Source organism: Cinclus cinclus, chromosome 1, assembly GCF_963662255.1.
Source record: "Cinclus cinclus chromosome 1, bCinCin1.1, whole genome shotgun sequence".
Taxonomy (NCBI): domain Eukaryota; kingdom Metazoa; phylum Chordata; class Aves; order Passeriformes; family Cinclidae; genus Cinclus; species Cinclus cinclus.
Genome location: NC_085046.1, coordinates 52028158 through 52041396, shown reverse-complemented (window position 1 = coordinate 52041396; position 13239 = coordinate 52028158). Strand labels below are relative to the sequence as shown.

At 58.0% G+C, this 13239-nt stretch overlaps 7 protein-coding genes across 7 annotated transcripts; 3 read left to right on the top strand and 4 right to left on the bottom strand.

The window, feature by feature from the left end:
- Positions 1 to 452: 452 nt before the first annotated feature.
- LOC134047023 (scale keratin-like) lies at positions 453 to 818 on the bottom strand. Its single transcript, XM_062497949.1, has one exon. The coding sequence runs from the start codon at positions 816 to 818 to the stop codon at positions 453 to 455; it is 366 nt and encodes a 121-aa protein (XP_062353933.1).
- A 1398-nt stretch (positions 819 to 2216) lies between these two features.
- LOC134047012 (scale keratin-like) lies at positions 2217 to 2582 on the top strand. Its single transcript, XM_062497940.1, has one exon. It carries the CDS (start codon positions 2217 to 2219, stop codon positions 2580 to 2582), a length of 366 nt encoding a protein of 121 aa, XP_062353924.1.
- Positions 2583 to 4491: 1909 nt separating this feature from the next.
- LOC134047001 (scale keratin-like) lies at positions 4492 to 4857 on the bottom strand. Its single transcript, XM_062497929.1, has one exon. It carries the CDS (start codon positions 4855 to 4857, stop codon positions 4492 to 4494), a length of 366 nt encoding a protein of 121 aa, XP_062353913.1.
- A 1398-nt stretch (positions 4858 to 6255) lies between these two features.
- On the top strand, positions 6256 to 6621 carry LOC134046994 (scale keratin-like). Its single transcript, XM_062497916.1, has one exon. It carries the CDS (start codon positions 6256 to 6258, stop codon positions 6619 to 6621), a length of 366 nt encoding a protein of 121 aa, XP_062353900.1.
- Positions 6622 to 7938: 1317 nt separating this feature from the next.
- Positions 7939 to 8304, bottom strand: LOC134046984 (scale keratin-like). The gene has a single exon (XM_062497904.1). The coding sequence runs from the start codon at positions 8302 to 8304 to the stop codon at positions 7939 to 7941; it is 366 nt and encodes a 121-aa protein (XP_062353888.1).
- Positions 8305 to 9702: 1398 nt separating this feature from the next.
- Positions 9703 to 10068, top strand: LOC134046980 (scale keratin-like). Its single transcript, XM_062497889.1, has one exon. It carries the CDS (start codon positions 9703 to 9705, stop codon positions 10066 to 10068), a length of 366 nt encoding a protein of 121 aa, XP_062353873.1.
- Positions 10069 to 12001: 1933 nt separating this feature from the next.
- On the bottom strand, positions 12002 to 12367 carry LOC134046973 (scale keratin-like). The gene has a single exon (XM_062497877.1). The coding sequence runs from the start codon at positions 12365 to 12367 to the stop codon at positions 12002 to 12004; it is 366 nt and encodes a 121-aa protein (XP_062353861.1).
- Between the last annotated feature and the right edge of the window lie 872 nt (positions 12368 to 13239).

Below are 13239 nucleotides of genomic sequence, written 5' to 3'. Positions count from 1 at the left end.
ATTCTCCTTCTCCTTAGACTCCTCCTTCTTTGCTTTTTCCTTCTCCTTCACTAAGCCAGTCCCACAGCTCTCTTTCATATCCTCCCACTTTTCATGTTTCCATTTTCTTCTACACTTTATCCTCTACTCTCTGCTTCCCTCTTCTATATTCCTGTTTGGTTCCACTTCCATTTTCTCTTCTGCCAGTGTCACCGTTTCCCCTCCGACTCATGGAATATCCCCATCCACATGGCCCGCCAGACTTGGCTAAAGGAGGCAAAGGGACAGGGATTTCATGCAGAAAAACTTTATTGTGCCAAGAAGGGCAGGGGAGGCTGGGAGAGGGACAGTGAGCAGGCGCCAGGCACACCGGGTGTCACGTGCTACAGCACGCACGGGCAGCTTGTGCAGAGCTCAACTTCTCCATGCTGGGCTGAGGTGGCCGCGGGGGTTTGGGCTGGGCTGTGGTGGCTCTAGCAGGGCCCGCAGGTGTCCCAGAGCTTCTTGCTGTAGCGGGGCAAGGCACAGGGGTTGTAGGCGGGAGCAGCGCAGGCCCTGCCAAAGGTGCAGAGACCACCCGAGGCCTGGGTGGCACCGGCGCCATAGAGGCCGCCCAGCCCCAGGGAGCCGCCAAAGGCCGGTGCTCCGGAAGAGCCCACCACGGCTTGCTGGGGGAAGGAGGTGAGGATGGGGCCGGGGAAGGTGACCACCACGGGGGGCGGCTGGATCAAGGCCGTCGAGTCGGGGCACTGGCGGGCGCACAGCTCGTTGCAGCTCTCAGCGATGGGCTGGGGCACAGCCACGCTGGTTCTTGGGGGGCACAGGTCGTAGCAGGACATCTTGGCGAGGGATCCGAGGGTGCTTCTGCAAGAGAGGGCAGCCGTGGCAGGAGAGCTGCAGAGGCAGCGCCCGTGCCACAGAGGCCGGGCATGGAGCTGGGAGTCACGAGCAGAAGTGCTCGCACACTTACCCTTGTCTCTGAGGAGGAGAAGGTGGCCAGGCCAGTGTTTGGCCCAGTGTGGCCCAGACAGGGCTTTTATAGCAGCCCCAGCATTGCTCAGCTCCAGCCAGGCCAATCTACAGTGGGGACACTCCCTGCTGCTGCTGCTGACACCAGGGCTGTGCGGCTCCTGGCCCTCCCTGAGTCAACATCCCCTGGGTACCACCTCAGCACCTCGCGCTGCCCAAAACATGTTGTCCATCCTGCCACATCAGATACTTGATACCTGAAATGACACCCAGGAATTTTGCACCAGAGGCACATATGAGAGCTTGGGGGGCCTTGGGCAGTCCTGAAATAACCGTGAACTCTGCTGTGCTTTTTGGGGTTTCTGATCCTTGTGCCATGCATCTCAGGCCTGGCACGAGGGCCCTTTGTCCCCTGTGTCACAGAGCTTCATGGAAGTGCCTGGGGGGGCATAGATGGAGTCCAGCTCTGCTGGACTGGCCAGTGCTGCATGGTGCTGGCCGGGCCCCGCAGGAGCTGCCTTTCCCTGGGCGTTGGGTCAGCTCTACTCTCTGCCCATCAGGGACAGCAGGTGGCACAGAGCAGGCGCTGCCTGGGCCTGCTGTGGCCCAGGAAGTGGCACTGGCAGCGTCCCAGCAGGGTAATTGCAAGGGCTGATGGTGCAGCTTGAGGCTGGCCAGGAAAGCCAGGAGTCAGCAGAAGAGCCCCGTGGCAGCAGAGCTGAGGCCCGGCCTTGTCCCCGCACACGTGCCGCCATCATCGACAGCTCCTGCCCCGCCTCTGCAGCCACCCATAAAAGCGTTGTCCTGGCCCAGGGCTGCATCCACTGCTGCGGTCTCGCTCTGCTCAGCCCAAGGCCAGGTGGGTCCTGTGGGGCTCTGCCTCCTGTCCCCGGGGCTGCCCAGGCCCTCCACGGCCACCAGAGCTGCCAGGGCAACGGCCGTGCTGGCACCAGCTAGGCATGGCAAGGCCTGGCTCATCCTCCTTGGGAGAGCAAGGAACGAGGCCTTTGGCCTGGACAGACAGAGCCAGGCTGGACACAGGGACTCGGGCGGGACATGTGAGGTCAGGGGGTTTAAGGATCAGGCTTCTGAGGGGGCTGCCGAGCACAGGGCCAGTGTTGGGCAGCGTGGGCAAGGTTGATGACTTTGGCCAGTCTGGGTCTGTGGGAGGTCTGGGAGCAGGGCACTGCTAGATCTGGAGATCCCCATGTCTCTTCTAAGCGCAGGTTTTCTGAATTTACTTTCAGCCTCATCTCTGCCACTGCAAGATGTCCTGCTACGACCTGTGCCCCCCAAGAACCAGCGTGGCTGTGCCCCAGCCCATCGCTGAGAGCTGCAACGAGCTGTGCGCCCGCCAGTGCCCCGACTCGACGGCCTTGATCCAGCCGCCCCCCGTGGTGGTCACCTTCCCCGGCCCCATCCTCACCTCCTTCCCCCAGCAAGCCGTGGTGGGCTCTTCCGGAGCACCGGCCTTTGGCGGCTCCCTGGGGCTGGGCGGCCTCTATGGCGCCGGTGCCACCCAGGCCTCGGGTGGTCTCTGCACCTTTGGCAGGGCCTGCGCTGCTCCCGCCTACAACCCCTGTGCCTTGCCCCGCTACAGCAAGAAGCTCTGGGACACCTGCGGGCCCTGCTAGAGCCACCACAGCCCAGCCCAAACCCCCGCGGCCACCTCAGCCCAGCATGGAGAAGTTGAGCTCTGCACAAGCTGCCCGTGCGTGCTGTAGCACGTGACACCCGGTGTGCCTTGGGCTGTTCCTCACCTCTCTCCTGGCCTCTCCTGCTCTTATTTTTACAATAAAGTTTTCTGGCATCCAACATCTGTCTCTTTGTCTGCTTTTTCCCATGTCATGAAGTTTTGTAATTATTGTGTCGAGACAGACTGGACTTGCATCACCACCAGTCCTTTATTGTTAACTTTTCAAGCCTTTTTTCAGCATACTTCTTTGTGACAACTCCGACTCCTTTACTTACAGGTAGATCTGCACAGCTCTGACCCCTACTCTCCTCTCTGCATAGCTGGCTATACCCCAAGCTGTCCCTTACCTGGCTGCCTTACCCTGACTGTCCCTCATACATCTGCTTACGTGTCTCTTGCATCACCGCATGTCCCTTACCTCCTCACAGAACAGCCAGCAGACTCCATCTCAAATTGCTGCAGATGCTCAGTCTCAAGCCCCAACTCAAACTACAACTCTAATTAGTGACTGTAACTTGTGGGGAGCAAGTCAACTCATTTATAACACCAAAACAAATTGGGCAAGCACGGATGCTTCCATTCCACAGTAATCTGTAAAGGTGCAATTCATAAGGAAAGATTGCCTTCTGTACTATCCTTTCAATCTCTCTTCCCAAGTCATGAACACCCCAGGCATGATGGGGTGTTGTCAGTGTGGGAGGGGAAATGGCGATGCAGAGATGGCCAAAGGCAATGGAAATTTGAAGGGGATAGGGAAAATAAAAAAAGAAGAAGGAATGGTAGAGTGGAGGTTTATGAGGAGATATAAATGAAATTAAAATAAAAACTGAATCAAAAGCTAGAGAATGGTAGGAAGGGGTTGAAGGAGAAGGAGAAGGAGAAGGAGAAGGAGAAGGAGAAGGAGAAGGAGAAGGAGAAGGAGAAGGAGAAGGAGAAGGAGAAGGAGAAGGAATGGAATCAGTAGGAAAAGAGTAAGGAGAATGAGGTTAAAAGAGGAAGGAGAACAAGAAGGACCAGACAAAGGAGACGGAGATGGAGAAGGAAAAGATGAGAAAAAAACTGAGTGCTATAAATAAAATCATTAACACATAGTAATGGAAATGGAAGGACTTGATGACAATGAAATTCAATGTACATGGCATGGAGATGGGGAAGTCTCTCTCTCATTTCTGTCCCTGCTCCTTTAGCAGAGCCATGGGGGTACACAAGGCCTAGAGCTGTGGCAGCCTTTGCCCCGGGAGGGCTCCCAGCTCTGAGGCCAACCCCATTTCCAGCACTACGGCAAGTGTGTTAGAGCTATTAGTCTCAGAGTGGGTAAGCAGTGGGATCTCTCTGTCTTCAGACAGAATGCTTGGAGCTCCTTGTCCTTGTCCTTGTCCTTGTCCTTATCCTTGTCCTTGTCCTTGTCCTTGTTCTTCTCCTTCTCCTTCTCCTTCTCTTTCCCAGAGCCCATTCCACTGCTCTCCTTCATATCCTCCCACTTCCCATATTATTCCATTTTCTCCTCCAATTTAACATACACTGTCCCCTTCCCTCTTCTATTTTACTGTTCTTTTCCAATTTAATTTTCATTTCTGCCATTATGGCAATTTCCCCTCCCTCTCTTGCAAATCCCCCATCCAGACGGTCTTGCTCACATGGGAAAAGGTGTCAAAGAGACAGGAATACAATGCAGGAAATCTTTATTGTAACAGGAAGGGCAGGAATGGAGGGGAGCAGGAGGATAGAAAGGCCCCAGGCACAGCGGGTGTCACGGGCTGCAGGAGGACGGGGCAGTTCCTGTAGGGCTCAAGTGCCCCATGCTGTGCTGATGTGGCCGTGGGGGTTTGGGCTGGGCTGTGGTGGCTCTAGCAGGGCCCGCAGGTGTCCCAGAGCTTCTTGCTGTAGCGGGGCAAGGCACAGGGGTTGTAGGCGGGAGCAGCGCAGGCCCTGCCAAAGGTGCAGAGACCACCCGAGGCCTGGGTGGCACCGGCGCCATAGAGGCCGCCCAGCCCCAGGGAGCCGCCAAAAGCCGGTGCTCCGGAAGAGCCCACCACGGCTTGCTGGGGGAAGGAGGTGAGGATGGGGCCGGGGAAGGTGACCACCACGGGGGGCGGCTGGATCAAGGCCGTCGAGTCGGGGCACTGGCGGGCGCACAGCTCGTTGCAGCTCTCAGCGATGGGCTGGGGCACAGCCACGCTGGTTCTTGGGGGGCACAGGTCGTAGCAGGACATCTTGCAGTGGCAGAGATGAGGCTGAAAGTAAATTCAGAAAACCTGCGCTTAGAAGAGACATGGGGATCTCCAGATCTAGCAGTGCCCTGCTCCCAGACCTCCCACAGACCCAGACTGGCCAAAGTCATCAACCTTGCCCACACTGCCCAGCACTGGCCCTGTGCTCGGCAGCCCCCTCCGAAGCCTGATCCTTAAACCCCCTGACCTCACACGTCCCGCCCGAGTCCCTGTGTCCAGCCTGGCTCTGTCTGTCCAGGCCAAACGCCTCGTTCCTTGCTCTCCCAAGGAGGATGAGCCAGGCCTAGCCATGCCTAGCTGGTGCCAGCACGGCCGTTGCCCTGGCAGCTCTGGTGGCCGTGGAGGGCCTGGGCAGCCCCGGGGACAGGAGGCAGAGCCCCGCAGGACCCACCTGGCCTTGGGCTGAGCAGAGCGAGACCGCAGCAGTGGATGCAGCCCTGGGCCGGGACAACGCTTTTATGGGTGGCTGCAGAGGCGGGGCAGGAGCTGTCGATGATGGTGGCACGTGTGCAGGGACAAGGCCGGGCCTCAGCTCTGCTGCCACGGGGCTCTTCTGCTGACTCCTGGCTTTCCTGGCCAGCCTCAAGCTGCACCATCAGCCCTTGCAATTACCCTGCTGGGACGCTGCCAGTGCCACTTCCTGGGCCACAGCAGGCCCAGGCAGCGCCTGCTCTGTGCCACCTGCTGTCCCTGATGGGCAGAGAGTAGAGCTGACCCAACGCCCAGGGAAAGGCAGCTCCTGTGGGGCCCGGCCAGCACCATGCAGCACTGGCCAGTCCAGCACAGCTGGATTCCATCTATGCCCCCCCAGGCACTTCCATGAAGCTCTGTGACACAGGGGACAAAGGGCCCTCGTGCCAGGCCTGAGATGCATGGCACAAGGATCAGAAACCCCAAAAAGCACAGCAGAGTTCACGGTTATTTCAGGACTGCCCAAGGCCCCCCAAGCTCTCATATGTGCCTCTGGTGCAAAATTCCAGGGTGTCATTTCAGGTATCAAGTATCTGATGTGGCAGGATGGACAACATGTTTTGGGCAGCGCGAGGTGCTGAGGTGGTACCCAGGGGATGTTGACTCAGGGAGGGCCAGGAGCAGCACAGCCCTGGTGTCAGCAGCAGCAGCAGGGAGTGTCCCCACTGTAGATTGGCCTGGCTGGAGCTGAGCAATGCTGGGGCTGCTATAAAAGCCCTGTCTGGGCCACACTGGGCCAAACACTGGCCTGGCCACCTTCTCCTCCTCAGAGACAAGGGTAAGTGTGCGAGCACTTCTGCTCGTGACTCCCAGCTCCATGCCCAGCCTCTGTGGCACGGGCGCTGCCTCTGCAGCTCTCCTGCCACGGCTGCCCTCTCTTGCAGAAGCACCCTCGGATCCCTCGCCAAGATGTCCTGCTACGACCTGTGCCCCCCAAGAACCAGCGTGGCTGTGCCCCAGCCCATCGCTGAGAGCTGCAACGAGCTGTGCGCCCGCCAGTGCCCCGACTCGACGGCCTTGATCCAGCCGCCCCCCGTGGTGGTCACCTTCCCCGGCCCCATCCTCACCTCCTTCCCCCAGCAAGCCGTGGTGGGCTCTTCCGGAGCACCGGCCTTTGGCGGCTCCCTGGGGCTGGGCGGCCTCTATGGCGCCGGTGCCACCCAGGCCTCGGGTGGTCTCTGCACCTTTGGCAGGGCCTGCGCTGCTCCCACCTACAACCCCTGTGCCTTGCCCCGCTACAGCAAGAAGCTCTGGGACACCTGCGGGCCCTGCTAGAGCCACCACAGCCCAGCCCAAACACCCACGGCCACATCAGCACAGCATGGGGCACATGAGCCCTACAGGAACTGCCCCGTCCTCCTGCAGCCCGTGACACCCGCTGTGCCTGGGGCCTTTCTATCCTCCTGCTCCCCTCCATTCCTGCCCTTCTTGTTCCAATAAAGATTTCCTGCATTGTATTCCTGTCTCTTTGACACCTTTTCCCATGTGAGCAAGACCGTCTGGATGGGGGATTTGCAAGAGAGGGAGGGGAAATTGCCATAATGGCAGAAATGAAAATTAAATTGGAAAAGAACAGTAAAATAGAAGAGGGAAGGGGACAGTGTATGTTAAATTGGAGGAGAAAATGGAATAATATGGGAAGTGGGAGGATATGAAGGAGAGCAGTGGAAAGGGCTCTGGGAAAGAGAAGGAGAAGGACAAGGACAAGGACAAGGACAAGGAGCTCCAAGCATTCTGTCTGAAGACAGAGAGATCCCACTGCTTGCACACTGTGAGACTAGGAGCTCTAACGCACTTGCCGTAGTGCTGGAAATGGGGTGGGCCTCAGAGCTGGGAGCCCTCCCGGGGCAAAGGCTGCCACAGCTCTAGGCCCTGTGTACCCCCATGGCTCTGCTAAAGGAGCAGGGACAGAAATGAGAGAGAGACTTCCCCATCTCCATGCCATGTACATTGAATTTCATTGTCATCAAGTCCTTCCCTTTCTCTTTCTATGTCTTAGTGTTTCTTCTTTATAGCTCTCGTTCTCTTTGTTTCTCATTTTCTCTGTCTTGTTCTTGTCACTCATCTTATTCTTCTTCTTCCCTTTCTCCTTCCTCTTCTTAACCTCATTCTCCTTACTCGATTCCTTCTGCTTCTCTTCATTCTCCTTCTCCTTAGACTCCTCCTTCTTTGCTTTTTCCTTCTCCTTCACTAAGCCAGTCCCACAGCTCTCTTTCATATCCTCCCACTTTTCATGTTTCCATTTTCTTCTACACTTTATCCTCTACTCTCTGCTTCCCTCTTCTATATTCCTGTTTGGTTCCACTTCCATTTTCTCTTCTGCCAGTGTCACCGTTTCCCCTCTGACTCATGGAATATCCCCATCCACATGGCCCGCCAGACTTGGCTAAAGGAGGCAAAGGGACAGGGATTTCATGCAGAAAAACTTTATTGTGCCAAGAAGGGCAGGGGAGGCTGGGAGAGGGACAGTGAGCAGGCGCCAGGCACACCGGGTGTCACGTGCTACAGCACGCACGGGCAGCTTGTGCAGAGCTCAACTTCTCCATGCTGGGCTGAGGTGGCCGCGGGGGTTTGGGCTGGGCTGTGGTGGCTCTAGCAGGGCCCGCAGGTGTCCCAGAGCTTCTTGCTGTAGCGGGGCAAGGCACAGGGGTTGTAGGCGGGAGCAGCGCAAGCCCTGCCAAAGGTGCAGAGACCACCCGAGGCCTGGGTGGCACCGGCGCCATAGAGGCCGCCCAGCCCCAGGGAGCCGCCAAAGGCCGGTGCTCCGGAAGAGCCCACCACGGCTTGCTGGGGGAAGGAGGTGAGGATGGGGCCGGGGAAGGTGACCACCACGGGGGGCGGCTGGATCAAGGCCGTCGAGTCGGGGCACTGGCGGGCGCACAGCTCGTTGCAGCTCTCAGCGATGGGCTGGGGCACAGCCACGCTGGTTCTTGGGGGGCACAGGTCGTAGCAGGACATCTTGGCGAGGGATCCGAGGGTGCTTCTGCAAGAGAGGGCAGCCGTGGCAGGAGAGCTGCAGAGGCAGCGCCCGTGCCACAGAGGCCGGGCATGGAGCTGGGAGTCACGAGCAGAAGTGCTCGCACACTTACCCTTGTCTCTGAGGAGGAGAAGGTGGCCAGGCCAGTGTTTGGCCCAGTGTGGCCCAGACAGGGCTTTTATAGCAGCCCCAGCATTGCTCAGCTCCAGCCAGGCCAATCTACAGTGGGGACACTCCCTGCTGCTGCTGCTGACACCAGGGCTGTGCGGCTCCTGGCCCTCCCTGAGTCAACATCCCCTGGGTACCACCTCAGCACCTCGCGCTGCCCAAAACATGTTGTCCATCCTGCCACATCAGATACTTGATACCTGAAATGACACCCTGGAATTTTGCACCAGAGGCACATATGAGAGCTTGGGGGGCCTTGGGCAGTCCTGAAATAACCGTGAACTCTGCTGTGCTTTTTGGGGTTTCTGATCCTTGTGCCATGCATCTCAGGCCTGGCATGAGGGCCCTTTGTCCCCTGTGTCACAGAGCTTCATGGAAGTGCCTGGGGGGGCATAGATGGAGTCCAGCTCTGCTGGACTGGCCAGTGCTGCATGGTGCTGGCCGGGCCCCGCAGGAGCTGCCTTTCCCTGGGCGTTGGGTCAGCTCTACTCTCTGCCCATCAGGGACAGCAGGTGGCACAGAGCAGGCGCTGCCTGGGCCTGCTGTGGCCCAGGAAGTGGCACTGGCAGCGTCCCAGCAGGGTAATTGCAAGGGCTGATGGTGCAGCTTGAGGCTGGCCAGGAAAGCCAGGAGTCAGCAGAAGAGCCCCGTGGCAGCAGAGCTGAGGCCCGGCCTTGTCCCCGCACACGTGCCGCCATCATCGACAGCTCCTGCCCCGCCTCTGCAGCCACCCATAAAAGCGTTGTCCTGGCCCAGGGCTGCATCCACTGCTGCGGTCTCGCTCTGCTCAGCCCAAGGCCAGGTGGGTCCTGTGGGGCTCTGCCTCCTGTCCCCAGGGCTGCCCAGGCCCTCCACGGCCACCAGAGCTGCCAGGGCAACGGCCGTGCTGGCACCAGCTAGGCATGGCAAGGCCTGGCTCATCCTCCTTGGGAGAGCAAGGAACGAGGCCTTTGGCCTGGACAGACAGAGCCAGGCTGGACACAGGGACTCGGGCGGGACATGTGAGGTCAGGGGGTTTAAGGATCAGGCTTCTGAGGGGGCTGCCGAGCACAGGGCCAGTGCTGGGCAGTGTGGGCAAGGTTGATGACTTTGGCCAGTCTGGGTCTGTGGGAGGTCTGGGAGCAGGGCACTGCTAGATCTGGAGATCCCCATGTCTCTTCTAAGCGCAGGTTTTCTGAATTTACTTTCAGCCTCATCTCTGCCACTGCAAGATGTCCTGCTACGACCTGTGCCCCCCAAGAACCAGCGTGGCTGTGCCCCAGCCCATCGCTGAGAGCTGCAACGAGCTGTGCGCCCGCCAGTGCCCCGACTCGACGGCCTTGATCCAGCCGCCCCCCGTGGTGGTCACCTTTCCCGGCCCCATCCTCACCTCCTTCCCCCAGCAAGCCGTGGTGGGCTCTTCCGGAGCACCGGCCTTTGGCGGCTCCCTGGGGCTGGGCGGCCTCTATGGCGCCGGTGCCACCCAGGCCTCGGGTGGTCTCTGCACCTTTGGCAGGGCTTGCGCTGCTCCCGCCTACAACCCCTGTGCCTTGCCCCGCTACAGCAAGAAGCTCTGGGACACCTGCGGGCCCTGCTAGAGCCACCACAGCCCAGCCCAAACCCCCGCGGCCACCTCAGCCCAGCATGGAGAAGTTGAGCTCTGCACAAGCTGCCCGTGCGTGCTGTAGCACGTGACACCCGGTGTGCCTTGGGCTGTTCATCACCTCTCTCCTGGCCTCTCCTGCTCTTATTTTTACAATAAAGTTTTCTGGCATCCAACATCTGTCTCTTTGTCTGCTTTTTCCCATGTCATGAAGTTTTGTAATTATTGTGTCGAGACAGACTGGACTTGCATCACCACCAGTCCTTTATTGTTAACTTTTCAAGCCTTTTTTCAGCATACTTCTTTGTGACAACTCCGACTCCTTTACTTACAGGTAGATCTGCACAGCTCTGACCCCTACTCTCCTCTCTGCATAGCTGGCTATACCCCAAGCTGTCCCTTACCTGGCTGCCTTACCCTGACTGTCCCTCATACATCTGCTTACGTGTCTCTTGCATCACCGCATGTCCCTTACCTCCTCACAGAACAGCCAGCAGACTCCATCTCAAATTGCTGCAGATGCTCAGTCTCAAGCCCCAACTCAAACTACAACTCTAATTAGTGACTGTAACTTGTGGGGAGCAAGTCAACTCATTTATAACACCAAAACAAATTGGGCAAGCACGGATGCTTCCATTCCACAGTAATCTGTAAAGGTGCAATTCATAAGGAAAGATTGCCTTCTGTACTATCCTTTCAATCTCTCTTCCCAAGTCATGAACACCCCAGGCATGATGGGGTGTTGTCAGTGTGGGAGGGGAAATGGCGATGCAGAGATGGCCAAAGGCAATGGAAATTTGAAGGGGATAGGGAAAATAAAAAAAGAAGAAGGAATGGTAGAGTGGAGGTTTATGAGGAGATATAAATGAAATTAAAATAAAAACTGAATCAAAAGCTAGAGAATGGTAGGAAGGGGTTGAAGGAGAAGGAGAAGGAGAAGGAGAAGGAGAAGGAGAAGGAGAAGGAGAAGGAGAAGGAGAAGGAGAAGGAGAAGGAGAAGGAGAAGGAGAAGGAGAAGGAGAAGGAGAAGGAATGGAATCAGTAGGAAAAGAGTAAGGAGAATGAGGTTAAAAGAGGAAGGAGAACAAGAAGGACCAGACAAAGGAGACGGAGATGGAGAAGGAAAAGATGAGAAAAAAACTGAGTGCTATAAATAAAATCATTAACACATAGTAATGGAAATGGAAGGACTTGATGACAATGAAATTCAATGTACATGGCATGGAGATGGGGAAGTCTCTCTCTCATTTCTGTCCCTGCTCCTTTAGCAGAGCCATGGGGGTACACAAGGCCTAGAGCTGTGGCAGCCTTTGCCCCGGGAGGGCTCCCAGCTCTGAGGCCAACCCCATTTCCAGCACTACGGCAAGTGTGTTAGAGCTATTAGTCTCAGAGTGGGTAAGCAGTGGGATCTCTCTGTCTTCAGACAGAATGCTTGGAGCTCCTTGTCCTTGTCCTTGTCCTTGTCCTTATCCTTGTCCTTGTCCTTGTCCTTGTTCTTCTCCTTCTCCTTCTCCTTCTCTTTCCCAGAGCCCATTCCACTGCTCTCCTTCATATCCTCCCACTTCCCATATTATTCCATTTTCTCCTCCAATTTAACATACACTGTCCCCTTCCCTCTTCTATTTTACTGTTCTTTTCCAATTTAATTTTCATTTCTGCCATTATGGCAATTTCCCCTCCCTCTCTTGCAAATCCCCCATCCAGACGGTCTTGCTCACATGGGAAAAGGTGTCAAAGAGACAGGAATACAATGCAGGAAATCTTTATTGTAACAGGAAGGGCAGGAATGGAGGGGAGCAGGAGGATAGAAAGGCCCCAGGCACAGCGGGTGTCACGGGCTGCAGGAGGACGGGGCAGTTCCTGTAGGGCTCAAGTGCCCCATGCTGTGCTGATGTGGCCGTGGGGGTTTGGGCTGGGCTGTGGTGGCTCTAGCAGGGCCCGCAGGTGTCCCAGAGCTTCTTGCTGTAGCGGGGCAAGGCACAGGGGTTGTAGGCGGGAGCAGCGCAGGCCCTGCCAAAGGTGCAGAGACCACCCGAGGCCTGGGTGGCACCGGCGCCATAGAGGCCGCCCAGCCCCAGGGAGCCGCCAAAAGCCGGTGCTCCGGAAGAGCCCACCACGGCTTGCTGGGGGAAGGAGGTGAGGATGGGGCCGGGGAAGGTGACCACCACGGGGGGCGGCTGGATCAAGGCCGTCGAGTCGGGGCACTGGCGGGCGCACAGCTCGTTGCAGCTCTCAGCGATGGGCTGGGGCACAGCCACGCTGGTTCTTGGGGGGCACAGGTCGTAGCAGGACATCTTGCAGTGGCAGAGATGAGGCTGAAAGTAAATTCAGAAAACCTGCGCTTAGAAGAGACATGGGGATCTCCAGATCTAGCAGTGCCCTGCTCCCAGACCTCCCACAGACCCAGACTGGCCAAAGTCATCAACCTTGCCCACACTGCCCAGCACTGGCCCTGTGCTCGGCAGCCCCCTCCGAAGCCTGATCCTTAAACCCCCTGACCTCACACGTCCCGCCCGAGTCCCTGTGTCCAGCCTGGCTCTGTCTGTCCAGGCCAAACGCCTCGTTCCTTGCTCTCCCAAGGAGGATGAGCCAGGCCTAGCCATGCCTAGCTGGTGCCAGCACGGCCGTTGCCCTGGCAGCTCTGGTGGCCGTGGAGGGCCTGGGCAGCCCCGGGGACAGGAGGCAGAGCCCCGCAGGACCCACCTGGCCTTGGGCTGAGCAGAGCGAGACCGCAGCAGTGGATGCAGCCCTGGGCCGGGACAACGCTTTTATGGGTGGCTGCAGAGGCGGGGCAGGAGCTGTCGATGATGGTGGCACGTGTGCAGGGACAAGGCCGGGCCTCAGCTCTGCTGCCACGGGGCTCTTCTGCTGACTCCTGGCTTTCCTGGCCAGCCTCAAGCTGCACCATCAGCCCTTGCAATTACCCTGCTGGGACGCTGCCAGTGCCACTTCCTGGGCCACAGCAGGCCCAGGCAGCGCCTGCTCTGTGCCACCTGCTGTCCCTGATGGGCAGAGAGTAGAGCTGACCCAACGCCCAGGGAAAGGCAGCTCCTGTGGGGCCCGGCCAGCACCATGCAGCACTGGCCAGTCCAGCACAGCTGGATTCCATCTATGCCCCCCCAGGCACTTCCATGAAGCTCTGTGACACAGGGGACAAAGGGCCCTC